The sequence below is a fragment of the Protopterus annectens genome, chromosome 3.part0 (assembly GCF_019279795.1).
Source record: "Protopterus annectens isolate FY-2018-M chromosome 3.part0, PAN1.0, whole genome shotgun sequence".
Classification (NCBI taxonomy): Eukaryota; Metazoa; Chordata; order Ceratodontiformes; family Protopteridae; genus Protopterus; species Protopterus annectens.
Genome location: NC_056731.1, coordinates 1629245326 through 1629270851, shown reverse-complemented (window position 1 = coordinate 1629270851; position 25526 = coordinate 1629245326). Strand labels below are relative to the sequence as shown.

Sequence of the window (25526 nt, the reverse complement as noted above, 5' to 3'; positions counted from 1 at the left end):
AAGTGGCAACAAAGCTTTCATTCTCCGATATGTAGAAAACACTGATCTGATGCACTTTTTTAATTAATTATAGCTGAAAATGTAACTGTAAATATAATGTCAGTGATAAGGTACCTTACTGGAAGTTCAAGAGTTAGCAGAGGCAGTCTTGAAACTCTTAATAATTAAGCACAATGTTGCAGGTAAATGGGGGAAGGGGGCAACCAATGATATGGGGGGCTGCACCTCACACCCTTAACTCTGAGAATGCTGTACCTCAGAAAAGGAGGACTTATTTGAGAAAGAGCAGTTTCAGGCTTAGCAAATGAATCACCCTGACTGAAATTAATTCCTCATAGTTTCAGGACTTGCACTACTGCATCTCAAAAATACAACGGGAGCCCTCATTATAAATTTTTTTCAAGGACAAGTAGATCCATATTGTAAATTGCCACTATCACCCCAGAAGGAATAAGATCAGTGTGACTTCTGGGATGCATTAATCAATCAGCAGACTATGGCAGCTCGGTTAGCAAGCCAGGAAACACATCCATCCATTAGGATCCAGTTCTCATAATCACAATAAAGATCAAAAATCCCTCCTGTCATCAGTAACAATCCAGTCATGAGTAATCTAGGAAGCTTAAAGATCACTTCTAAAACAGTAGTCTTCCTACTTCAAAACTTAACCACATATCCATAGTTTCTGGTGAAAAAACACCCTCCAAAAAAAATTAGGAAGAACCAATCACAATTGAAGCTAATAAATGATAAATGATCTTGCATTCTTTCCTTCAACTTATATTACTTCCTTATTCCCTTCACCTGTACCATGATTTATCCACAGCATCTTCTGACTGACAGTGTAAACAGTATAAATAGGCTGTGAGAAAATGCAATAGGAAAAATGTAGGAGAGTCCATCGAACTAATGAGGCCAGCATCATCATCAAGATAATGAAAGTAAAGCACAACAAATGTAGCGTGAAAACCACAGGAGACTCTGTTCCATACTTTACTAAGGAACAGCAAAAACTGCAGCAGAATGCTTTCTGTTAACAACAGCCACAGTTCAAGTGGAAGAAACTATCAAAGCAAGTAATGTCCCACTTTGTAAAACAGAATTCACTCATTTCCTATGGAGCTATTTTGTGGTGATTGAACTACAGGCTTACTTATTGAGTGCATTTATCTTTATTTTACATATCATTGCACTTACTCGATTAACTGATTTAATTTTATATTTATTACTTTTACAGAGAACTCAAAAGATAATATTCGTGAGTATTGGACCATATTTTGCTACTCATCTCTAGCACATATTTCTATGAATATAGCTATATTTACTATTTGTTCTAATATTAGCACTTTCTAAAATAGTTTCTTTTATAAGCCTTTTCGGTATGTTCCACACACAAGTCTGTTCCTCAGTGCATCTGCCAAGCTCACTACCAAAAAATAGTCTGTCTACTTATTTCAAGCCCATATGCTCAAAGGATTTAATTTCTTCTAGTTGTATCTTATGAAACTTGAACCTTTCTGTAGTTTGAAAAGCTTTGTATCCACATGGGTTTGCAACAGTTACAATTTCCTTAAACGCATTCTCTTATACTCTAACTTGTACAATAGACTTGTATAACAGATAAAACTTTGCACACATTAAATTCAGCAGTGCTGGCACATTTTATTATATTTGACATCACCGATTGTTGCAGTATTAATTGTACTATTTTAACATAGTTATCACATTCATTCTTCTTTATTAGAATCACGTGCATTTGATTACCCATGAGGACAGACAAGCTTATGTTTCCATTATTTCCACTGTTTAACTGCATTATGCTCATGCACTTTCTACGTGCACTGTGAAAATTCTCGTGTGTTGGCAGTAAAGCGTACCACACACAATTTCACTTTTAAAAACACCGCCATACAGTTCTTATTTAGTTACTGCTATGAAAAGCAAACAAGCGCATCACTTGAAATGTTACACAAGTATTGTCTTAATATTCCTTTACTAAATTTGTTGGTTTTAATACACTCATTATTTATACTTGTAGAATTAATCTAAATAGTCTCCTTTTGTAAATGCAACAACTGTAGCAGTCAAGACCAGGATGAAGGTACGGTTCTAGTAAGCAAACTTAGCTTATAAAAAATATAAAATACTGAACCAACACAGCTAGGCACAACGCAATTTATTTTAAATAACAAATGGAGCTAAAAGAAGTAAGCACGTTCACGATATTCGCTTCGCTTCATCAGACTGACTGCTTACAACAAACACATTCAATGTAAACGAAAAACAGCCAATCAGCTTCTTAATATTCATTAATTACCAATAAAACAGTTAACAATGTTAAAGGCATAATGCAAATATATAAAAAAAATATTAAAAACAGAAACTAAGTTCCAAGTGTAAAAACAACTATTGTAAAAAGGCACATTGGTCAGCAGCAAATCAATGTTTAAGTGGACATGCTTTTAAAAAAGGTCTAAGGGATAACACCCCATTCAAGCCAGGAGGTTTATCAGTTTTAAAAAATAAAATCCATTTCTGCTCGGCTTTCTCTGTCTGATTTTTTATGTCTCCTCCTCTCATCCCCTCATCTAATATTTTGAGTACTAGAAACTTAATAATATGCTCTAGTCCATATTGTGAAACGTGATAAAACATTAGTTTCTTTCTTATGCTTAATATCCCTATAATGCTCCAAAATCCTTTATTTCAGGGCTCTATTGTTTTTTCCTATATAGAAAGCATGACATATTTGACAACTATTAAAGTAGACTATATTTCTTGTCTTACAGTCTGCATAAAAATTTAATTATATTTTAAAATTTGCGTATGGATGTATATAACTTTCTAGTACTCGAAATATTAGATGAGAGGATGAGAGGAGTAGACATAAAAAATCGGACAGAGACACATGAGCAGAAACTGATTTTATTTTTTTAATGCTGATAAACCTCCTGGCTTGAATGGTGTATTATCCCCTTAGACCTTTTTTAAAAGCACATCCACTTAGACATTGATTTGCTGCTGGCCAAAGTGCCTTTTACAACAGTTATTTTTACACTTGGAACTTAGTTTCTGTTTTTTAATATATTTTTTATATATTTGCATTATGCCTTTAACATTGTTAACTGTTTTATTGGTAATTAATGAATGTTAAGCAGTTGACTGGCTGTTTTTCTTTTAAACTGAATGTGTTTGTTTAAGCAGGCAGTCTGATGAAGCGATGTGAATATCGCAAAAGCGCTTAGTTATTTTAGCTCCATTTGTTATTTAAAATAAATTGTGCTGTGTCTAGCTGTGTTGATTTGGTAATTTTTATTTTTTATATATATCCTTTTGTAAATAACTTTATTGATTATTTGAAACTATTCTCATTCTAGGAAGCATTAATATTTGTAATAATGTCAGACAGCTTACTTTATTTGAATTTTATAATCTTAAAATCAGTGACATGAAAGAATCACTAATTTTTCAGATTCACCAACTTCATTCTCTCCCAGATGTTACTTAACATAGCCTGTTTTGCCACACGACCACTTGCATACATTTATTTTCAGTATGTATACGCATGTATGCCTTTCCCATTGTGATATCATTCTGCAACCCAAACTGCCAAGTAGGACAGCAAGAGGTTTACTTTTACTTGCTGCAATCTTTTATTTTTATTTTATTCTACTTTATTTATTTTAGGACCAATAAAGTATAAATTAGCGCATTTAACCATCCTATGAGCTCCCTAGTTGCAGTTGTTAGTAATTGTTCCACATTTTACCCATTTGTTCCACATTATAAGAGGCAGTATTCCACATTTTAGAGATGGTAAGTTGAGAGCTGTGTGTGTGGTGTGTGTGTGTGTGTGTGTGTGTGTGTGTGTGTGTGTGTGTGTGTGTGTGTGTGTGTGTGTTTGTTTGGTATGTATAGGTATGTTACACTGCAAATCATGTTCTCCCACACAGAACATCATACTGTGCTCTTATTCTGAATCTGAAAATGAATTATGTACCTTACTATAAAAAGAAACATTCAGCACTATACTACCTGGTCTTTACTTAGAGCTTTATCAAATTAAAACTCTAAACAAAACATCCATGTATAATTATTAACCAGTTACCTAATAAACTGCATAACACATTAACATAAAAGCCATTTTATAACTCATCTGTGCATTTGCTTTGAATCTTGATTTTATTTAATAGCTCCCACATTTGCTGACAGCAGACATTGCTAAAGTAGACTTTTATTAAAAGTCAATACTGCTTAGTTCTGCCCCTTATAGATTTACATATAACATTCATACAGCTAAACCAGATTTACATTTCCTGAATTCAGACAATAATTTGGCATAACACTGTTCATAGTTTTTAATGACATAGAAGTAAGTGTCATTACTCGTCTGTTACAACCTATCTATTTTTGGATTTCTAGCTAAATAAACATGTCTGTTAATTTTAGCACGTGTTATTGGAATTGTTATAGGAAAAGGATTTGAAAGCCCAGTGAGGACTAAACAGTATTAAATCCATAAAAAATAATTAAAAAAAAATATCAGAATTGGCAGTATTGGAGTCATATTGTTTAGAATGTGCATCATTCTATAATGTTGAAGAACTGAACTTGTGATTATTTATATGCTACAAAAACAAAGAATTGATCAAACATCTTGTATTGGGATAAAAAATATGATTAATTTAAAAGTTTTTTGACAAGTTGGAATAACAGTTAAGGTCTTCACCACCCATGTACAAGGTACATGTTTTGATCCTGACCTCTAGCCAATGCCTGCATATTCTCCTTGTATCTCTGTGGGGTTTCTCCCACCTTCCAAAAACAAGCCGAGTGTTTTCATCTCAAACTCACCCAATAATGGAGTTGTGGGCAGCAGCACAGATTCTAGATGATGCCCCATAGGGGAAGAGTTGTATAGATCAACTGCTGTGGGCATCTACTGTGGTGCTTGGTATCCTCAAGATAGGAGAACTCAGATCACATACTGCATGCATTGGCAGGGCTAGCCACTAAATGCTGTAAAATATGGCTCTGGGTGATATGGTCATATTGGCTAATGTTGCCAAAATGGATATGGGTGTTTACTGGTAATACGTGGGTTGAGGACCTAGGCTACTCTGACCAACACCTGGGATCATGGGAGGGGTGTATGTGCCCCTATTGGCCACTGTGTGCCTGCCACAAAGACCAGCAGCCCTGGGTCAATAAGCTACTGGCTGGTCAATCTCCAGTTGCCCAACTTGTATTACCTGGGATAGCTGTATTGAGTGAAAGCTGGACATAAAACAAATCAACCTGCCAAACATGAACTACGAATTTCTACAATAAATGTACACTCACTGACAAGACCCAACTTGGAAATGGATGACATGATGGTAAGGAGGAGGCTGGACAACACACGTATCCCAGAGATAAGTAGTGAAGCAAAGGCACTTGGCTTGGGATCCAGAGTCTAGTGCACAGGGGGAGGACAAACTAGAAATGGTGTGGAAATTGTGGTGAGTGACAGACTTCAGAAGACAGGGAGAGATGTCATCAGAATTAGTGACAGACTCATGGCAATCAGACTCCAGTGTAATGATAGGGCAGTATTCATGATTTCAGCCTATGCCCCACAGCAGGGTTGTGATGGTGAGGAAAATAATGCTTTAAGACAGCAGTTGCAGGACCTACTAGATAAAGCAGAGCAACATGAATTGGTGTTGATAATGGGTGACCTGAATGCACATACTGGGACAGACAGAACAGGATATAAGGACTGCCTTGGTTCACATAGGTGTAGCAACATGAATAAAGAAGGAGAAGCCATTCTAGACTTCTGTCTGGCAAATGGCTTGATGATGGTCAGCACATGGTTCATCAAAAGATACAGTCTCAAGATCACATACAAGAGTAGACAACATGCAAATCAGATAGACTTCATCCCAGTAAGGAAAGGGCACTGGGGTAGAATCAGTGATTACAAAGTCATCCCCAGTGAAATAGTCGTCCAACAGCATAAAAGTACAGTTTTGTACCTACCATAATGTATGTCCCGACTGGATATCTGCAGTCTGTCATATAGGTTGGGTTGTCCTTGTCGTCAGGCAGTACGGCGGGGCGGAGATCAAATTACCGGCGGGCTGACTGATGATCGCACTCTTTCCCCGTCATCATTGCTGCTGGTCTTGGTATAAAGGGCATCAGCCGCGCCATCAGTTCTTTTCTTACCCCCAGCCAGTTGCCCCCTGCCCTTGGAGGAAATTTTTGGATAAATGCCAATGTTTCCAAAAGATAGATAGAAAACAAAAAATAAAAATGTATGTACATATACATAAATACAAGAAACCACACAGACTCCCCCTCCCCTCTAGGCTATAGGGAGGGATACCCACAGGGAGAGACAGAGGAGGAGGGAGGGATAATCCTGACTACAGGTGCTATCTATCCAGTTCGGACATCTACATTTAGGTAAGGGTACAACTGTGCTCTATGTCCTTCATGGATGCATGCATAGTCAACAACTAGAATAGAATACCACTTAGCAAAGAGGAGAGGAAGATAAAAGAATTATTGGTGGTTAGGATCCCTGCAACAACGGCAGCAGCAAACCTGCTCGGGATCTAGAATATAGAGGTAAAATATAAGAAATGAAGCAAGGAAATATATGCACGAGGGGTCAGTAACCTCAATAATGTCTCCCTTGGTTGCTCCTGGGTTGTGGGCACAGCTCGTAAGAAAGTAAGCCCTTGTTCTGTGGCCCTTTGGGTTTGAGGGTCTTGGTTTTCCATGGAAGGGGTTTCCATGAAATTTATTTCCAATTTCATTTTGTTTATGTCTGTTTGGGTTTTACTTTTCCCTTCCCTCCACCTCCCATAGGCTACCAAAAAGCTTCTCCAGTTTTCTGTTTCTTTCTGTTATTCCAGGTAGTAAGTCTAGCAGTATATGTCGCTGTCTTGTGGACGTCCAAGGTCCCCTTGTGGTGGATTGCTCTGTTTTAGGTAGGTAGGAGAATTGCCTGGGTTAAAGACACTCTGGATAGACACTCTGGATACCATGGACATGTAGTTCTCTTGGACACCCTATCTTTATGGACCCTGCAGGGAAGGGCCTACTGGCATTAAGGCCCCCAGTTCGAAACCCTCAGTTCTGAGTAATCCTTGCTGGGAGTAAGCAGTTCCATGATATAGTTTGTAGATCTGCTGTTACTGCTGGTTGCTGAGGAGGGAGTGTCAACTTTCTAGCACAAAGTTCAAGTCCCATGCTGGTAATGGTGGTTTTGCTGGTGAACACATTCTCCTGATCCTTCTGATTCTTGTCCTGAGTAGAACTGATGAAAGACAGGTGGAGCTGAGCTGTATTCTGCATGTATCTATGATGCATGTGAATATGAGGAGGGCTGGACAGGCCTGTGTAAAAGCTCACCAAGTGTATCAGAGCTCTTTGCAGTACTCAGATTGTTTACACATCTTTTTACTCCACATTGTTAACCCCAAAAATTTCTTTCATTTTTCTGCATAGTTCCTTCTTGTTGAAGGTCTGCGGACTTCAAGTTGAATGTCTTGGGACCCTTTGGGAAAGATCTGTCTTTGCTGCTTTTATGGTTTCCAGGCAGTCAGCTGCAAATGTTCTAGAGTTTGGATGCATGATGCTGTAGTTGTTCTGAGAGTTAACATCAAAGGCATCAGGGGGTATTGACCACATTTCTCGAGACATGCTCCTCAACGTGAACCAGTGACATGCTCCTCAGCAATGAACTATCAGGTTGTTCCTTGGTTTCCAGACTTGATTTTCAGTAATACCTGTGTGTCCTCTGAAGAGGTGGAAGAATATATTGTGTATCAAGGGAAGTGTCAGCTGAAGAAAAGAAGTCAGCAGAACTTCAAAAAGGAAGAAACTGGGTGTGCAGAAGCTGGGTGGAATGTTTGAGCTGCAGTGATTTTGTGGAAGCTGGGATATAGATCTATTTTCTGATCTCCTGTTTCATTGTGATGGTCTTTGTGATGTCTGGAACATCCATTGAGGTGTTCTGTCCGATCTCTTAACATCCGGTGGGTGGTGTTCTCTTTTCTGCTAGGCTATTCTGCCTGTAACTGGATGTTGTAGCTGAGGCCAGATTCCAAAGGTCCAAGAGTCATTCTGCATGGTCAAAGTCATGGGGTATTTGTCTGTTTGTGTATGTACCACATGACTTGTTGTTGTTGTCTGTCCTTATCTGTGTCTTGGCGCTTTGGAACATGGCCTTCTTTTTTGGTTTGCCAGTTTTACTGCCATTTTTTGTTTTTTGGTTTTATGCAGCTTTTGGCTGGTCCTGAGGTGCAGATCCTTGTAGCATTTTGTGGCATGTGCGCCCCCATTTGTCCAGCATGTCTGTTGTGATGGTTTGGCTTTGTGAGTGTTGTGGGAGGGTAGGCCTGAAACTGGTTGAAGGGCTTGGGCCCACCAGATTCCTGTTTTGTGCCTGCATGGGATTTTTGGTATGGGATTCTCTAGCCTGTGCCTGTGTGTTAACCATAAATTTGAGACCATACCAGTGTTCATATCTGCTATACAGTCTGGCATGTGGGGCATGCATTATGCATGATGCCCCAAGGCCCAAGGCCTGCAGGGCAAGGCTTGCTGAACTGTTAGTTGTTTTGTCTTGTTAATGCTGAAGAAGTAAGTGTTTTTCTTTTGTTTTCTTTTTCGTTATTTGTGTTTTGTTTTACATTGTGTTTACTTCAAGAGAATGTGTTTGTCTGGGATGGTATCAGCCTTGACTTTTGTAATGAGACTGTGTATCCCAGCTGTTGTGGCAGTAAAATGACCTTGTCCATCTGTTGTCCAGCTTGCTTTTGTTGTCCCTTTTAACTTTGTTGTCCGATCCAGGCAGGGGTAAATCCAGATGCCAGTCAAATTGGGTTCCACACTGCAGTGCAGCATTTGTGCAACTGGCAAGCAGTAGATAAAGCCAAAGGATCATGCTGAGGAGAGATACCAAATGGCAATGCTGGGAAATGAATGGTATCTTCTGCAATTATCCTGAATAGGGGGTATCTTCTGCAACTCTCCTTGAGATAGAGATGCGAACATGCCTCTTGCCCAGCATGGGGTTACCAACCAATTAGGGTCAGCATTTTGAGAAGAAGGACAATGATATATGTGTTTTTTAATTTTGGGACAAGAATATAATAGAAACTTTTGGGTTTTCTGTTAGAATAGGTCTCCAACTTTTACTTTTTCTGGTACCCTGGAAGAGTATTTTCCTTCTTCCCACAGCCTATTTCTATTATCTTTTTAAGAGCAGTTGTTTCCCACAAGTTAAACAGTTATTGACTTTTTCTGACATTGGCTGAGGCATCCACTGGTTGCCACAATTAGCTGCAAGCAGTGACCAGAGAAGTCTCTATGCTCAACAGAGACCAGGCTGAAGACCTGAAGTTGACTTGAAAGAAAGCACAACAGTTCAAGGAATTACTCAGGGCTCTAGCTCCTCAGTGGAGCTGAAGAAGAATGGCAGCCTCAAAACAGCATGTGTGAGGACTACAGAACAGATATTTGGCCGATCCAGGTATGGAAATAAGGTACATAAGGAGAACTGGCTGTGGAACTCAGAAGTCCAGGAAGCCATCAAAAGAAAGATGGAGTGCAGAAAAATGTGGTAGATAAAAAATACGGACCAAACTAGAAAGGAATACTGGTTGGCTAACAAAGAGACCAAGACAGTAGTTGCAACAGCAAAGAACAAGGCATCAGAAGTTAGTTGCAATAGCAAAGAACAAGGCATCAGAGGTGCTCTACCAGCTTCTGGAAAGTGACTCAGTAAATGGCACAAAGAAACTATATCAGGTTGCAAGGCAAAGACAGAAAGATAAACAAAATAGTCAGACATCCTTCATAAGGCATGCCAGCAACAACCTGATCAGCAATCCACAGGACATCAAAAGCAGATGGAAGGAGTATTCCCAGTAGCTTCTGAAAACAAAAAATACAAAAGCTGTGCTACCCAAGACACAGCCTACTATGAAAGAAGAGGAGGAGCCTGTCACAGGAGAAGTAGGAACAGCACTAAGACAAATGAAGTCGAGGAAAGCAGCAGGCTCGGATGAGGTCACGGAAGATATGACCAAGATGATGAGTGAAACTGGAGAGAAATGGCTCCCGAAGGTATTCATAGCAATAGGAGAGAGAACGGTGCATCCCAGATGACTGGAGAATAAGCATGCCAGTGCCAGTGTTCAAGAACAAAGAGGACATTCACAATAGTGGGCAGAATAGAGGTATCAAACACCTGTCACACTACATGGAAGTACTGGAGTGAGTGATTGACAAATGACTATGCAGAGTAGTAGAAAGTGAGCAGTTCAAATTCAGACCAGCATGTAGTACATTGGATCTGATGTTTGCAGTGAGACAAACAGTTTAGAGGAAGTTAGAGATAAGGAAAGAGTCCAAATGGGCATTCCAAGTCTTGGAGAAAGCATATGACAAGGTCCCAAGAAATCTGATTTGGGCAGTTCTGCTGTGATTTGAAGTACCAGAAACACTGAAAAAACTAGTGCAAACTATGTACAATTTATTTATTTATTTATTTCACATTTGTTAACCGGGTTGGTCCAGCTGGGTAAGAATTTACCCTTTTTCAGTGGAGACCCGAGGGGAAAAGCCCCAAACAGACATACAAATACATACGAATAGAGACAAATTAACAATATTACAGAGCAAAAGGACCCAATGACATATGAATAGTGTTTGGTCTCACACAGTAGTTCCCAGGTAGAGTGGGTATGCATCAGGGTTCAGCTCTGAACCCACTGCTGTTTATACTGGTGATGGACTACATCAGCAAACAAGTTGGATGGGAAGAACAACAAAGTTGCTGTATGCAGATGATATGGCACTGCAGGCAGACTTTAACAAGAACTTCAGCAAAGGATAGGGGAATGGAATACAAAACTGAAGGCACATGGGATGAAACTATGCACAGATAAGACAGTGGTAATGGCAGCAAACTGGGGAAATCAGAAGAAGCTAAGAATTGAGATAGAAAGCAAAATAATGGAACAGGTTAACAGCTTCAAGTATCTGGGTGAGGTGGTTGAGGAGCAGGAAAGTTAGAATGATGAGGCGAGAGCTAGAATCGGTGGGGATGCAGCCGACTGGCACAGAGTGTCAGGGATAGTATATGACAGAAGAACACTAAAGAAGCTGAAAAGCAAGATGTATGAAACAGTGCTGCAACATGTACTACTATATGATACAGAAATTTGGGGCAGTAAAGGCAGAGCAGATGAGAAGGCCAGAGGTGATAGAAATGAAGTGCCTGAGATGAGTGGTAGGATGCACACTGTGAGACAGATGAAGAAATGAGGACATAAGAGTAGAAGTCAAAGTAGCTCCAGTTGAAGAAAAGGTCAAAGAGAACAGATTACGGTGTTTGGGACACATGCAGAAAAGTAGAAGACAATCTAGTGAAGAAGATTTGAGACATACACGAAGAAGGCAAGTGGAAAGGAGGACATCCAGCAAAGCGGTGCATGAATTGTGTGAGAAAAGACCTTTGTCAGTCAAGCATGAGTGTCGAAGAAGGTGGAAAAGTGGCATTGCATAGAGAGAGAGATGGCAACATTTGACATGACACCTCAGTTCCACATAACAAAATGGCAAAAATGGGGGTTTATGATGACTATGATGATAAAAGTTTTTTTTTTTTTTGTTCTTTGTATTAGGTGCTATGCATTTTGCAGTACAATGGTGAAAATCTGTGATCAATTCTTTTATATGTGTCGCTGGGAACGAAAAATGCAATTAATCGTAAATGTATTCTTATGTCTAAGCCAGTGAGTCCTTTTTTATCGACTGAAGAATTGTGCTTTATGCGTGTAATTAGTCTGTTGAAGTCCATCAGAATTGTTTTTGAAGACAAAACAGCTTATTAATTTTAACCAATAAAAATTAAATCTGCATAACTGGCATCTCAGGATCATTTTTATTTTATTAGGGAAAAGAAAGTGCTTGAAACAAACATAGTTGACAGAGTTAGTGAAGCTGTGAAAACGAAAAGTATTCAGTGTACACTTTCAAACAGAAACAACGCTAGTAACTAACTCAATGTTTTTGCTGTAGGTGGGGCAAGGTCCCAATATTCTCCAAACCTCTGGGTTTAGTTATTTTACTTCCAGTCATACAGCCTCCAAAATAGTAAGCGTTCTATGTTTTATGCCTGTATCTGTGCAGCCGGCCAACAACCCTCCCTCCATAAAATTCAGCCCAATAGTCCTCATACTAGGGACAAGCCTACTAGACTAAAGGGTGAGCTGCCCAGAGGACCACATTGTATAGGCAGCCATGAGAGTTGTTTGTGCCCCCCATGCAAATCTGGTAGGATATGAGCAATGGGGACATTTCTATGTAAATCCTAGCCCCACCCATAGTAATGATGTGAACACCTGCATCACCACATACACTACCAGTATCCAACTTCTGCACATGGACAGTCCTTCATATATACAGAGAAGAGATACCATTCTATACTACTTTCCAGAGTTTGGCTTTAACAGTGGAGTGGCGGAAGAGCTGGTGTAAAAAAAATCAAACCCTCCCACAGGATAGATAGGCCATAGTTGCTCATTTCCCATCTAGCTCTCAGCTCTTTTAGCACTTGAGCTGGTAATCGAATACAGGTTGAGTGGCTTGCAGTCAGAATTTAATCTCTTTTCGACACAAAGCTGGGACTTTGTTATGCAATTATGTAATGCAGATTATGGATTTACATCCTTTGTATTTCCAGTTTGTAATCAATGGTTTCAGAGAATTGGCAATCCATTAATGTGAGCTCACGGCCCAAACTGCAGAATCCTATATAAACGCATTCTACGGACATCTCCAGGAATGCATGGATCATGCTATCCCAAACAAAACCAAAACCCAAACATCCAAAGACAGGCATCCAGTCTGGTGGAACCCAGGCATAAATAAACTGTACAACAGAAGGAGGAAGCTACTACATGATAGAGCAAAATCCCTAATAGGGAAGGCATCTCTGATCAGTACTAGCAAAAAATTACGATCCCTCATAAAATCCTCCAAGGCCAGCTTCAAGAGAAAAATTGCTCAGGACACTAAAGACAATCATAAGGCTTTTTTCAGTTATGTTAGGAACCTGGGATGCAACTCCCAGACTTGTTCTGAGTTGATTCTAAACGACAAAAAATACACTGAACCCACAGACATCGCCAATATCCTGGCAGACAGGTTCAGTGCAAACTTCTCCACCCCCCCCCAAAAAGAGCAAGTATCTATCCCAGCAGAGGGCTGCCTCCCAAACATCTCTGATGCTCAGGTGAAGGCTGCCCTCTCCAAAGCAAAAAACAATGCTTCCATAGGACCAGATGGCATCCCAGGTTGCGTCCTACATGAACTCCAAGAAGAACTAATCCCTCAAATAAAACAGCTGTACAATCTCAGCCTCACTACAGGATATGTGCCCACAGAATGGTGTACAGCAACAGTGGTCCCACTCCACAAAGGTGGAGCCTCTATGGACCCTGGAAACTATCGCCCCATAAGCCTGACTAGCTTAGTCTGCAAGGCTATGGAGAGGATCATCATGGAGCTCATAAACAAAGACATTGGGGACCTAAAGGCACTAGATCCTACCCAGTTTGGCTTCATCAAGGGCAGATCCTGCCTTTTGAACCTGGTTGACTTCTTCAAAACAGTCACCAAAGCCATAGATGAAGGGAAGGTAGTCCACACAGCCTATCTGGACCTAGCAAAGGCATTTGATACAATACCCCACTTGGGCATCATAGATAAGCTATCCAGCTTAAATATAAACCCCTATGTCACAAGATGGGTCGCAAACTGGCTCAAAGACAGAACCCACAGAGTGAGAGTTGCTGGAGCCATGTCAGACTCGAAACCGGTCACAAGTGGCGTCCCACAAGGTTCTGTCCTGGGACCGCTCTTGTTCGGTATATACTTTTCCGAGGTACAGGCCAACGTGGGAGGACTATGGCTCACCAGGTTCGCAGATGACTGCAAACTAGGCGCCATAATCAACTCTCCAGCTGACACAAACAACCTTCAAAAAGGTCTCACAGAGACGGATAACTGGTGCTAGAGCCATGGTCTAAAGCTAAATGCCAAAAAGTGTATGTGCCCACAAATTACCACATAGGCGGTAACCCATTAACCACAGAGAAAGTAATTGGGGATCTGGGGACCCAAGTTGATAGCAATCTCTCCTTTGACAACCACATTGCCAAAGTGGTTAGAAAGACCTTTTACATAGCCCACCTCATCATGAAAGGATTCACATCTAGATCAAGAGAGGTAATCGTGCCCCTTTATTCATCCCTCATCAGGCCCATCATGGAGTACAGTGCCCCTTTTGGGATGTACCTTACCCGACACCTGCAGCAATTAGAAAGACCCCAAAAGTACCTCACCAAGAGGATCAAGGGACTCAAACAGATGCCATATGCTTCTCGGTTAAAAAAACTCCAGCTCTACTCAGTTGCATACCACCTATTTCGAGGCGATCTATGCCTGACATATAAAGCTATGTCCAATCCAGAATTAATGGACATGCTCCACCTCAGTAAATCTAAATCCCTTAGAGCCACAAGCTCGAGGGACTTGAACCTCAGCACTGAAATAAATAGAACTTGCTGGAGGGACAGATTCATAACCCAGAAGCTCCCTTTGCTCTGGAATAGAATTCCAATTCATGTTAGGCAGAGCACCTCACTGAATCTCTTCAAGAAGAATCTTGATGAGTGGATGGGGGATCGTAGGTTTGTCCCGGGGATTACTTCCGTGTCACTATTAGACAGTGGCACAGCAAACTAAACCTTAAAAAGGGCACAGTATACTCAAATCAAGGGGTGGCGTAAGCCAAACAAAATCAGGCTAGGCTTATAATTGCCCCAGGGCAGATAGCCTAGTATGAACCTATGAACCTATGAACCTATAAATAAAAAAACAAACAATGCAATGACTAAATGCAGCCTATTACATCCTACTTGTACAGGAAGTTGAACTTAACTTAGCAAAATCATTGGTATTCTTAGTTTAATTGCTTGAATTCATATAATGAAACTTGTGCCACTTACCAAAAAAAAAAAAAAAATACTCACATTGAAGAAAAAGAACCAAAAGCCACTACATAAAAGTATCATGTGCAGAGATTATCACAGAGCAGAGTAAACAAAGACAAGTGTTTTCCAGGGTTCAATCTCCCCTGCACCCCCATGTTGGAGGCTGTGTCCTCACACACCCTGTTAGTAACTCCAAGATCACACAGCCTCTGGGGAAAAGGAATATTTTCCTACCCAGGGATTATCAATCTTGCACAGCTGTCTGTTTGAGTAGACCAATGGTGCCCTAAACATATACACACACACACACACACACACACACACACACACACACACACACACACACACACACACACACACACACACACACACACACTGTACACTTGCACAATAGCAGAAAAATCAGTGACACCCAACACATTTGCACAATGATTTTTTGAATTCATAAATTCCGACGCCTTAGATCAACTTATCCATACCCCACCAGGGTCACCAATATCCTGGACCTGGTCATTACCAACATGGGTGACTGATGCTCCACACCAGAGGTCAGCTCATCATTGGTCAGATCGGACCATAAGCTAATCACCCTAGATGTCTCCATCCCGCCCCCACCCCCATTAAGGTAACCACTGTAAAAACTTCTCCAAAGCCAACTTCATGCTTCTCAAGACAGAAGTGGCAAACTTCACGACACCCAAGCAGATGGAAAGTAGAAGTATGACTGCTGAATCTTACACCAGTGCACTGTATGAACACATACATGAGTGCATGGACCATGCCATTCCAAATAAAACCAAGACGCTTTCCTCCAAAAAATGGAAGCCAATCTGATGGTCCCCTACCATAAACAAACTCTACAACAAAAGGAAGAAACTGTTGCAAAAAAGAGTAAAATCCCAAGACTGGAAAACCCCCCTTGTCAGCCTCAATAAGAAGCTGAGATCCCTCATAAAATCATCCAAAACTAGTTACAAAAACAAAATCGCCACAAATTCTAAAGACAGTCAGAAAGCATTCTATAGTTATGTCAAGAATCTCAATGGCAACACTCAGATCTGCTCTGAGTTACAGCACAATAGCTCTAAATATACAGAACCAACTGATATTATCAACATCCTGGAAGATAGGTTCAGTGCAAATCTCACCCCTTCTGAATCCCTAAAGGGCCCATCTCAATACTGGAAGAATACCAAGTCCCAGTAATCACGGCCGCACTGGTAAAAACTGCACTCTTCAAAGCCAAGAATACAGCATCCATGGGACTAGACAACATCCCGGGCTGTGTTCTGCATAAACTACAAAATGAACTGGCACCCCCACCTAAGTACCATGTTCAGTCATAGCCTCACTTCAGGCTTTGTGCCTGCTGAATGGCACACAGCTACGGTTATCCCACTCCACAAGGGGGGATCCACCTTGGACCCCGGGAACTACTGCCCCATTAGCCTGATGAGCCTGATCTGCAAAGCCATGGAACATATCATGGAAATTATAAACAAAGACATAAGTAACCTTCAGACTTTGGATCCTACCCAGTTTGAGTTTGTGAAAGGCAGATCATGTCTCCTAAACCTAATTGACTTCTTTGAAGCAGTCACCAGAGCCGTGGATGAGGGTAAAGTGGTTCACACAGCCTATCTAGATCTTGCCAAAGCCTACACCATCCCCCACTCTGGTATCATAGATAAACTCACTAAAGTGGGCATAAATCCCTATGTCACATGATGGGTTGCCAAGTGGCTCAGTAACAGGACCCATACCGTGAAAGTAGCCGACTCCAAATCTGACACCAGACCAGTTACAAGTGGAGTACCACAGGGTTCAGTCCTGGGTCCACTCCTGTCCGGCATCTACTTCTCTGAAGTTCAGGCCAACACAAAGGGTCTGTGGCTAACAAAGTTCACAGATGACTGCAAACTGGGAGCCATTATTGAATTCCCAAATGGTGTCTACAAAAAGATGCCTTGTGTCACAGCCATGGCCTCAAGCTCAATGCCAAAAAATGCATAGTCATCTCCTTTGGGAAAAACCCTGTGCCCATGAACTACCACATAGGCGGTAGTCCACTTAACACCAAAAGTGTGATATGAGACCTAGGGACACAGGTGGACAGTGATAACCACATTGCCACAGTAGTCAGGAAATCCTTTTAAGTGGCACACCTCATCACACAAAAGGTTTCTCATCCAGAAAAAAGGAAGTCATTGTTCCTCTCTTCTCATCTCTCATTAGATCTTTTATAGCGTACAATGCACCATTTAGTATGTACCTCACAAGATATTTACAACAACTGGAAAGGCCACAGAAAAACCTCACAAAGAGGATCACTGGCCTCAAACAGATGTCCTACGCAGACCGTCTCAAAAAACTCCAGCTCTACTCTGTCACATATCGCCTACTCAGAGGCGATCTCTGCCTAACATAAAAGCCATGTCAAACGCAGAGCTGCTGGACATGCTACACTTACAGAAATCCCAATGTCTCTGAGCCACATGCTCCAGGGGACCTAAACCTCATCACCACAATAAACAAAACACGCTAGAGGGATAGGGTCCTGTCCCTGAGACTCCCAATATTTTGGAATAGATTGCCCATTTATGTCAAGCAGAGCACCTCATTAGCCCTCTTTAAGAAAAATCTTGACAATTGGATGGGAGATAGGAAATTCACCCTGGGGATCACTTCTGTGGCTCTGCTTGAAAGGGGCACATGAAAATAACCTTTGGGTGGCGAAAGACAGGGAATCTTTATGGCTAGGCTTGTACAGGCAGTAGGGACGCTAGCCTAGTACCTACCTATGAACCTATGAACCCTGAACTGTACTATTTGCTAATAGCACAATATAGTTTAATATAACAAACACCTCTGTGCTTTGGTATAGAAACAATCCATTAAACATTATTTTAATTGCTTTTTTTCACTGGCAAAGCATTCATTGAAAGTAGTTTTTGACTGAGAATATTATCCCTACTTGTACATTTATCAGGAAACACAGTGGCAGTACTTTGTGTTTAAATTATCAAGTACTGGAGTTCCTTGTCTTGTACTAAAACATCTTTCAGATTTATATCCAGTTTATGCACATAGTCTGCTTTCTCTGCAGCCGCTTCTTTTTTGTCTCCTGTCCTTCCTAAGGTCACAGTACCCCAGCATGTAAATTCTCTACATTCCCCTCACTAAGGTGCATAATTATGTCATTTTTGCATTCAAGTCAAAATGTCTCCAATCCATTAATACAAGAGATCAATCTACAATTATACATGATCTTTTTTTGTTGGCAGTCAATTTATTATTCTGATCCCCAACTCCACTACAATACATAATGTAACTATACTATTTAATTTTGTATTTTTATTTGTTAACTGTGTAAGCTCACTGGATATAAGTTCTTCTTTTCTTGGCTGACCTGGGAGGGCTGTCTGGGTAAGGGACTTGCTCAGAGTCAGACAATAGACAAATGGAAGTGGAAGGAATCATAACTGGGTACAGAAAGCATCTTGTTAACAGTGTGGAGCCTTAATCCTCTGTGCTAACAGCCAGACTAGCAATGAAAGGACTTAGTTTATCTGGACCTAGCCAATGCATTTGGTACAAACCCACATGTTAAATTGTACTGCTCTACAGTTAATTAAATGGATCAAACTGATTGCTTAATAGAATGCAAACCAAATGAGAGGATTACTGTCTACTGTGCTCATGCCTAGTAGAGTACCACAGGGATCTCTGATTGGCCCTTTAATATTAGGCATCTTGATGCCATGATTAACAAATGACTGCAAAGTGACAGAATTATTACTTCCACTGCAGATGCACTTGGCTTGTGATGTTGGCGATGGGGAGTGTTACACACTTTTCTGAAAGCATTTAAGACAGCTCATGTAATCATGAAATAGATATGAGGATTATTTTCATGAAGAATGGGTCACTGTATGCAACACTGATTTGGCCAGTTATAAAGTATGGTGTAGCTTTTTGTACATCCCCTTTTAAATATCTCTCGTACCCACAGATGATTTAAAGGTTCGTCACAATAAAACAGAAGAGATACAAAATTTAGACTGCATAGAGAGTAAGGGAGCACCCACTATTGTCAGTGTTGTATGCTTTCTTTTGGGATGATCTTTGTCTGGTCTTCAGGGAAATGTCATAACATTTTTGTGAAAATCTGTATCACCAGCACATATTCGATGGTGATAACACAGTTTTGGGTAATGCTGAAATAAAGTACAGTTTTGTACCTACCATAAATGTAGATGCTCGAGTGTAAACACTGCTGCAGTCATTACACTTGGGTTATCCTGCCGTCAGGTGGTTCCCAAGTCAGCCTGAGTTCCAAAGTCTTGGTCCGGCATCGGTTGCTGTCGCCTCCTCCCTGACGTCAGTGCGACAGGGGTATATAAGATGCAGCCGACGCCATTTTCTTCAGTTTTTCTTGTCCCAGATGTCAGGTGCCCCCAAATAGGTAGGCAATTCAAATTGCTAGTAAAGTATACAAAAGAAAAGCAAACAACAATTTTTAGTTACCAGCAAATACTCCCCATAGGTAGAAAAGGGTAGAAGCCCTAGGTACGTACCAGAAAGTAAGAGGGGAAGGAGAGAGGGTAACCTGGACTGCAGCAGTGTTTACACTCGAACATCTACATTTATGGTAGGTACAAAACTGTATTATGTTCATTGTGTTACACTGCTGCAGTCATTACACTTGAGTGGAATCCCAAAGCTGAGGTAGGGTGGCTGGTTCTATAAGACATTAGGGGTGGCTATAAGGCCCTGCAGCACAGCAGTGGTGAAGCCAGCTCTGGATTTGGAGTATAAAGGCAAATGGTAATGCTTGGTGAAGGTATGCACAGAACTCCATGTTGCTGCTTCCAAAATATCCTTGGTAGGTACTCCTCTGAGGTAGGCAGTTGAAGTGGCTGTTGCCCTGGTGGAGTGAGATGTAATGCTGCTAGGTACAGGTTTCCCATGGTGTGTATAGCAGAAACATATACAATGTCCTATCCATTTTGAAATAGTCTGTTTTGAAATGGCTTTTCCCTGTGCTCCTGCAGCATATACTACCAATAATTGCTCAGATTTTCTGAAAGCTTTGGTTTTGTCCAAGTAGAAGCGTAACTGTCTGTGAATGTCCAAAGAATGTAGTAGTCTCTCCCCTTTGTTCTGTGGTTTTGGATAAAAAGTTGGCAAGTGAATAGTTTGGTTTAGAGCCACACTTGATACCACCTTTGGCGTAAATGTAGGGTTAGTTCTTAAAGACACCCTGTCCTGGTGGAAAATGAGGAAAGGTTCCACTGCTATTAGTGCCTGTAATTCTGAAACTCTTCATGCTGATGTTATTGCCAGTAGCAGAGCAGTTTTCCAAGAGATATATTTTAATTCTGCTGTGTTAGCTGGCTCAAATAGAGGTAGAGTTAATTTTTCCTAAACAAAATTGGGGTTCCAGGTTGGAGTAGGTGCTCTACGGGGCGGTCTTATGTTTTTAGCCCCTCTGGAGTACTGTTTGAGCAAAGTATTAGAGAAAATTGGTGGATCCGTGTTGTAATGAGCAGAAATGGCAGAGGCGTGGATCTTGATGGATGAGAAGGAGAGGCCCTTGTCCAGCATCTCAGTTAAATATTGAAGTATCTGAGGAATGTTTGGGACAAGAGGGTCAAGGCTGTGCACCTGGTTCCAGGCACAGAATCTCTTCCATTTATCCGAATAGGCTTTCCTGGTGCTAGGCCTTCTGGCCTCCAGACTGACATCCATAACAGCTTTGGAGAGAAGCATTGTTGTTTGACTAAGGAATTTTCAATGCAGCTAGGTTTAAGGTCTTTAGCTGGCTGTGAAGTATCTGATTGTTGTGCTGTGTCAGCAAATGTGGGATTTGAGGCAAAATCCAGGGTGGTTCTTGTGCTAAGTTCTTTAAGATTGGGTACCAGTGCTGGCATGGCCAGTCTGGTGCAATCAGGATCATCTTTGGCTCTTCTTGCCTGGCTTTTATGAGTACCGCTGGAAGGAGAGGTAGTGGTGGGAAAGCGTATACTTGCAGGTTTTTCCAGCTGAATGAGAGGGAATCCACTTTCCATGCTTGTGGATGGTAACTCCTTGTGCAGAATTTCTGTAGCTGGCAGTTCATTGGGGATGCAAACAGATCTATGTCCGGGCTCCACCATTTTTGTGTTATTATTCTGAATATTTGTGGATTCAATTTCCATTCATGGGGATCCATGATGTTTCTGCTTAGGATGTCTGCCAGTGTGTTTTTCTCTCCTGGCAGGAATTGTGCTTGCAGATGAACTTGGTAGTCTAGAGCTGTGTTCCACAAGGTCATGGCTTGTCTGCAGAGGGAGTAGGAGTGTGTGCCCCCTTACTTGTTTATGTACCACATAACTGTGGTGTTGTCTGTCTTTAGTAGTAGTTGTCCTGGATGCAGCAGGTCCTTGAAAGCTATAAGTGCATTTTGTACAGCTAGCATCTCTTTTTGATTGATGTGAAGATGCCTTTGTTCTGTGGGCCACTAGCCCTGAATACATTTTCCTGCCATGTGTGCTCGCCAGAAGTAATCCAGTGCATCTGTTGTCAGTGTTTGCCTGGCTGTGGGTTGAGTAAAAGGCTGTCCCTTGTTGAGGTGACAAGCTTAAGCCCACCATCGAAACTCCTGTTGAAGGCAAGGAATTAGTGGTATAACTGTTTCCAAACTTTGACAGTGTTGAGACCATACACTCTTTAGGTACCATTGTAGTTTCCTCATATGCAGTCTGGCATATGGAATTAGTAGTATGCAAGATGCCATGTAGCCCAAGGCCTGCAGAATTTTTCTTGCAGGGAGTTGGGTCTTTGTTGCTATCAATTGAAAGCATTGAGTCAGTTGTCCTTGCTTGACTGGTGTGAGATAAGCCATCTGGGCCGTTGTGTTCAAGCTGGCACCCAGGAATATTATCTCTTGTGAGGGCACTAGTTTTGATTTCTTTTCGTTTACTGTGTACCCCAGGCAACTTAATAACTTTTTTACGAATGCCAGATGCTTTAGAAGAATGTCCTTGCTCTCTGCTTGAATCAGGCAGTCATCCAGGTATGGATAAATTTGAATTCCTTTTTGTCTGCAAAATGCCATTACTGGTGCCAGGCACTTTGAGAAGACCATGGGAGCAGTAGATAAGCCAAAGGGCAGTGCAGAGAATTGATAGTGCATTGAATCAGCTATGAATCTGAGGTATCTTCTGCAGTTTTGTTTGATAGGGACATGCAGGTATGCCTCCTTGAGGTCCAAAGTCACGAGCCAAGCTTTCTTGCCCAGCATGGGAAGAAGCTGCTGTAGTGTCAACATTTTGAATTTCGGAACATCCAGGAAAGTGTTTAGAGAAGAAAGATCCAGAATGGGTCTCCAGGCTTTGTCCTTTCTGGGGACCAAGAAGAGTCTTGAGTAAAATCCTTGTCCTTGCTCCTGTGGTGGTACCTTTTGAATAGCTCTCATGTCCATGAGTGCTGTAATTTGTTTTTGAGCCTCTGCCCATTGATTTGGTGGAAGATTTGGCATTCCTTTTAACCTTGGCAGAGTGTGAAAGTGGAACCTGTAACCTTGAGATACAATGTTGAGAACCCATTTGTCTTTGGTGATGCAATGCCAATTGTGATAGAAAAGTGCCAGTTTTCCTCCTAAGGGGGCTGCCAAGAGAGAGCTTTTGGCAGCTGTAGTGGGAAGTCATTGAGGTTGCTTTTTATATGGTTGCGGCCTATCTTCCCCTTCTTTTTGGCCTGGTGTACCCCATTGTCGAGGCCTGTAGGGACCTTGTGCTTGACCTCTACCTCTTGGACATCTGTATCTGCCCCTTTGAGGTCTGTCTGTGACTGGAAAGGACCAATTCTTTGCTGGCCAATTTCTGCTAAAATGAGGAGGCTGAACCTGTAAGAAATCCTTCACCATTTGCATAGATTTTGCCTTATCCTCCATCTTCTTTAATACCTCCTCTGCCTTAACTCCAAACAACACATCCCACTGCAAAGGTGCATCCAATAATTTTGCCTTAACATGATCTGGTAACGTATGTTCTTTTAACCAAGCATGTCTTCTAATGACAGAGTCTGTAACTGCTGCTCTACAGGAGGCCTCTAAGGAATCAAAACCACATTGCAAAGTATGTTTTCCCACTTGTTCAGCTGCATGCAGTAAATCCTGCATTTCCTTAAAATTAGGAAGATCTGAATCTAGAAGCATCTTTTGTTTCAACTGAGACATCAAAAATTGCTGATATTTTAGCATGTGAAACTGGCAATTTAAGGCTCTCATTGCTAAAGTTGCAGACTTATATACTTTCTTTCCCCATCTGTCTAATGCTCTGGAATCTCTGTCAGAGGGAACTGGGTTTTTTGCTGATGAGGCCTTCATCCCTTTGGGTCCCTGAGAAATAGTTTCAGGGTCAGCGACAGGGCTTTTATACAGAAATTTGTGAGAGTCAGGGACTCTGTTATATCTATCAGGTTTAACTGGGGCTGGAGGTAAGGAGTCAGGGTTTAAGCTGGATTCAGTGTACACATCATCCACAATATCTAACACTGGTGGAGTAGCCAGGGGTCTGTGTTGAGGTAATAAAAGGAAGTCTCTGAGCCTTTTCTTGGATTCTGAGTAATCCTGGCCTTCCCAATGGAAATGCTCCCTCATGGTATGTAAGGTCTCCCCAAAGGAGTAGTCCTCAGGCAGAGAGGCTGATGGAATTGATTCCTCAGCATCAGAATCCTCATAAAGGGGTAAAGAGTATCCTAGGTCAGAGGATGAATCTGAAGAAATGGACACCTGGTCGGAAGATTCATAGTCTGCATCCTGTCTGGGCCTTTTATCAGGTGGGGGATGGGACCCCCTGATCAGGATGATAAGGTCTTCGGCCATTTTGAGCATTTGTTTCTCAGGCATGAAGGCCTGTCCTGGAGAATGCTGTATCTGTTTCTTTGTTTTTAAGGGGGGCTTGGACTTAGCACAGGGTTTAATGGTTAACTGGGTAGGTCTGAAAACACCCTCTGAAGCTGTGGTTTGCTCAGCTACTTCAGTTCTCTCTGAAGGGTTAGTTTTGGTAGGCTGAAAACCTTGTGCAACTGAGGGCCCAGCCAGCTCCACGTGGGAGTCGGAGGCGGTCTGTGGTTCTGTGGAAGCGGTCGTCAGGGGCTGCGTAGGTGCCTCGCTGAAAACCGGAGAACCAGTGACTGGCCTAGAAGAGGCCTCATCATCAGTTTTGGGCCTCGGATGCATGTCCTTGTCTTTGCGCTTTTTATGTATTCCGGTCGTCGGAAGTTCCATCGGCATGGTGTAATTGAATTTTCTGCCAAAATAATGTTGGGCAAAATCAAACCGACGTTTAACAGTGCGCTTGTTAAACCTAGCACAAAACCGACAACCAGTGACGTTGTGGTCTGGGCCTAGGCATGGGATACAATAGGAGTGGAAATCCTTATGAGGTATTTGCTTCCCACAAGAAATACAGTTATTAACTTTTACTGACATCAGTCTGAGGCAAGAAAAAGTTTCCCCAATGGGGTACTTAGCTTTGTAGAAGACTTTGGTTCTGGATTCGGAATGAAAATCTCAGGAGTCGGCCGACCGGCACTTGCGAACTGCTTTTGCATCGGGTACCGCGCGGCAAGAAAGACTAAAGAAAATGGCATCGGCTGCATTTTATATACCCCTGTCGCACTGACGTCAGGGAGGAAGTGACAGCAACTGATGCCGGGCCAAGACTTTGGAACTCAGGCTGACTAGGGAACCGCCTGACGGCAGGATAACCCTAGTGTAATGACTGTAGCAGTGTAACACGATGAACATCTAAATATTACCAAAGAAGAGAAGGATTAGTTTGTAAGATGCCATCTAGGTAAACAATGCATCTATGGAATCAGCAACCACTGCCAAACAAACAATGCAGATCTCTCTCTAATTTTAAGAAATTCTAAGAAGACTCTATGGGAATCAAAAATTATAAGCATGCAGTTCTGTAAATAAGCTTTGAGAAGTTCTATAGAGCACAGTCTACTGGTAACTCACTTTGCTCATCAGAGCTCTTGTCTAGGAGTCATAAGTGAATGCTTTACATACTTTGAACAAGTAAAACCATTTTACACAGCAGGGAAATGATCTGGAAAATATCATCTCTCAAGAGAAGGTTAACAAGCTAATAGCTGTATTACAAATTAAAACTTAAATGTGAGTATATTATATTACAAACTGAGACATTTCAATTGCTTACCTATGTCAAGAACCCTCTGTTTAGCTGTGTGTTGTCTTGAATGCCAGAACTTCCAGTATTTCAACTGTTCGTCTCGGTTCTTATCTTCAGAAAACACCACCATTATCACACTCTGTAAAGGAAGAATTATACAGTTTATAATTCTCCACTGTATGGCCTGCTTTGTTATTGATATGTTATATGTTCTGAAAAATAAAAGCTAATTGTTTTCAGGGCCCTTTGCAACATTTTACCTATTGAAAGT

General features: G+C 41.4%; 1 protein-coding gene across 1 annotated transcript in view; it reads right to left on the bottom strand.

Moving 5' to 3' along the window:
- GRHL2 (grainyhead like transcription factor 2) overlaps positions 1-25526 on the bottom strand; it is a 759972-nt gene that overhangs the window by 479305 nt on the left and 255141 nt on the right. The window contains exon 7 of the mRNA XM_044065661.1: positions 25283-25394. Coding sequence (XP_043921596.1) covers positions 25283-25394 — 112 coding nt within the window. The remainder of the gene's footprint in view (positions 1-25282; positions 25395-25526) is intronic.